This window comes from Galeopterus variegatus, unplaced genomic scaffold, assembly GCF_000696425.1.
Source record: "Galeopterus variegatus unplaced genomic scaffold, G_variegatus-3.0.2 Scaffold2384, whole genome shotgun sequence".
Taxonomy (NCBI): domain Eukaryota; kingdom Metazoa; phylum Chordata; class Mammalia; order Dermoptera; family Cynocephalidae; genus Galeopterus; species Galeopterus variegatus.
The window spans coordinates 116,687-119,645 of NW_007728495.1; the positions used below are offsets into that span (position 1 = coordinate 116,687).

The 2,959-nt window shown below is 52.5% G+C and overlaps 1 protein-coding gene across 1 annotated transcript; it reads right to left on the bottom strand.

The window, feature by feature from the left end:
* Positions 1-1,007: 1,007 nt before the first annotated feature.
* On the bottom strand, positions 1,008-2,461 carry CCER1 (coiled-coil glutamate-rich protein 1). The gene is made up of 2 exons (XM_008581531.1): positions 1,535-2,461; positions 1,008-1,434 (listed from the first exon to the last, which is right to left on the bottom strand). The coding sequence occupies exons 1-2, from the start codon at positions 2,459-2,461 to the stop codon at positions 1,126-1,128; spliced, it is 1,236 nt and encodes a 411-aa protein (XP_008579753.1). The 3' UTR covers positions 1,008-1,125.
* Positions 2,462-2,959: the final 498 nt, after the last annotated feature.

Here is a 2,959-nt window from a genome sequence, read left to right on the forward strand (position 1 = left end):
TGAGAAGGCAGGTTCAAATTCCTCATCTAGGGATTTTTAGGAAATAGGCTATAGAGGAATCTTAAGTGCCCAGCAAGAAACGTATTATTACTTCCTGAAAATGTTGGAAAGTCTATTATTTTGAAAGATGTTTTTTCATATGTAATTGTTCAGACATCACCAGAAAGTAGTTCTCACAGGTTCATACTTACGCATCTTTGTTGGACTCTCCTTTATAAGGAAGACAAATTGGTAAATAAAATAAAATATTCCACAACCCCAAAAGGCCCATAAATTAAAAAAAAAAAATCCATTCTGCAAAAATATTTTTATGGTTCCTCTGAGCTTACGACAAAGAATATATCCAGGAACAAAGCTTCAAAACCTAAGCTATGTTCCATTGTTTGCAGTTACCTTGGATTTTAACTAGATGTGCAAGTTGACTTCTGACCATGGGGAATCCTCTCCATGCATGGATTATGGATTGTCGAGGCCATGGCAGATAATCAGCTCCACAGAAGCAACTTCATGTTCTTCTGAGGAAGATCCATAGCACTGTATAGAACAAGGAGTATAAATGAGCAAAACCACAGAAGACTGCAAATGGGGTACCAAATTACAACCCTCAAAAATGAACTCTGCAGGTGAAAAATCTACGAGGAAAAATATTTTAGAAAAATAGAGTTTTAAGATGGCTTCAGTCATGTTAAGAGCACTTGGGGACATTCTATAGCCAAGGCATGTGGTTCTTAAGCATGCAACAGTCAAAATATACGTTGATTCCAAGCTCATTAAGTAGAAAAGTTGTATAAATTTGTTACAAAAAGACACTTTTTCAGTTTTAAAAAATCTCAGTTGTCTAGAGAAAACACCAAATGGAAATATTCAAACTATCACCAAATATTTTTAGTGATAAAATATTTGGCCTTCAATCATTTCCAATGAAATTATATTTGAAAGTTTCCCCGCCCCCACCCATAGTCATACACACACAGACAAACTTTTAAACATTTTATAATGGCCAGAGAAGGGGTTTACATAGACACGTTTATGAATGGAACTCCCTTTTTAATTGGTTTTTAATAAGCTGCTAAACCATTTCAGCTTCAAATGCTCCATCCCATTCCTCAGTCCCTTTCCTGATGTCTAACAGTTAATGTCCTGTACCATGAGCACAGCCTCCTGAGGCGCTTTGGGAATTATCTCTTTGGGACTCAAATAGGTGCAGTTCATAAAATTCTCTGTGTCTTCTTCAGCTTCTACCAGGATTGATAAAGGCAATCCCAGGGGCAAGTGATTTTCTTCCTCTCTCTGCTCATCCTCCAGTTCCTCCTCTTCCTCTTCTGGCTCCTCCTCGCCCTGCTCTGCATAGTCAGCCTCTTCCATCTCGACCTGCCCCTCTTCCTCCTCCTCTTCCTCCTCCTCCTCTTCCTCCTCCTCCTCTTCCTCCTCCTCCTCATCACACTCCTCCTCATCACACTCCTCCTCATCACACTCCTCCTTTCCATCACACTCCTCCTCATCATCCTTCTCCTCTTCCTGCTCCTTCAGCAGCTGTGGGGTGGGACTCTTCCTCCTCCTCCTCTTCCTCCTCCTCCTCATCACACTCCTCCTCATCACACTCCTCCTCATCATCCTTCTCCTCTTCCTGCTCCTTCAGCAGCTGTGGGGTGGGAGACTGGTTTTCCTCATCTAGGGCAGAATTGAAGCCGAGAGTGGGATTCTGCACAAAGCTGAACAAAGTCTCCTGCAGCTGCGCGTCCTCCTCGCCGCAGCTGGGCGCCGCATCGTTTCCAGAGGAGCCTGCGGGGGAGACGGCGCCGCCCTCCTGGGCCTGCTGCGCCCGCAGCGCCTCCTGCTGGCGCTCCAGCTTCTCTTGCTGCCGCATGTCCTCGTACACTTGGTTCATGATGAACTGGGTGGTGTTACGCGGCGCGCGCATGCCGGGCGCCCGCCACTCATACAGGCGGACGGGCCGCAGCAGCTTGCTCAGATTCACCGGCGGCCTCCTCCGGGAGGGGCGGCGAGGGTGGTGGCGCAGGCCGCGGCCCCTGCGGCCCCAGCCCTTCTTCCTGCAGGGGGGCCATGCCCAGCCGGGGTGCCAGGGCCCGCGCCAGCAGGAGCAGCAGCAAAGGCAGAGCGGGGGCAGGTCATACACCTGGATCATTTGCACCGGGCCGGGGGGCTTCCAGAATCCCCCCTCAGGTGGGCACCAGGGCCCTCCCCAGGGCCCCCAGTTAGAGGACATGGCCCAGTAGGGCCGTCTGGGTGGTTGGAACCGAGGACCTGGGCCGTGCTGTGGCTTCGGAGGCTGCCTAGGGGGCTCATACTCGGCCTTGGGGCCACAGCGGTGCCGCCGCTTGTAAACCGGAGCGCCCTTGCGCCTACGGTTGTAGGATGACCAGGTACCTAACGGGGCCCAGGATGTGCAGCTGCCACCCAGGTTAAGAGGATCCTCCCTTTGGTTGAGGGTCTGGGTCATGGTTCAGGGAGCTCCGAGAAGTCTAAGTGGTAGCGTCAAGTGTGGCCAGATCCGGCGGTCTGAAGGGCCTCGTCACCCTGTGTCTCTGTGCGCTGCGCCACGCGCCTGCTGTTGGGATCACGCCTTCCTCTCCTGGAGGCCCTTCTCCTCTCCGCTTGCTCGCTCTTCCCCTGTAATCTCTTGTCCTTCGCACCTGGGTTGTCTCGCCCAGTGGGTTGAGTGGGGCTGGGGCTGGGTAAGGATGGTGGGGGAGGAAGGTGTTGGTGGCCGACGCGCAGTGAGACCCGCTCTCGGGTCCCACATACACCCGCCTCGGCAGAGGCGCGGGCTGGGGACGGGGAAGGCAGGGGTCGCACGTCACCTTGCTGCTCCCTCTCAACCCAGGTGCTTCACCGTCGCCGTCCTGGCCGGACTGAGGTGGTGCGGGCAGCGGCAGCCTTTAAATACTGGCTGGGGCCCCGCGTGCCCACCGCGTCCTTGGTTGCCCAAGGCGACAGC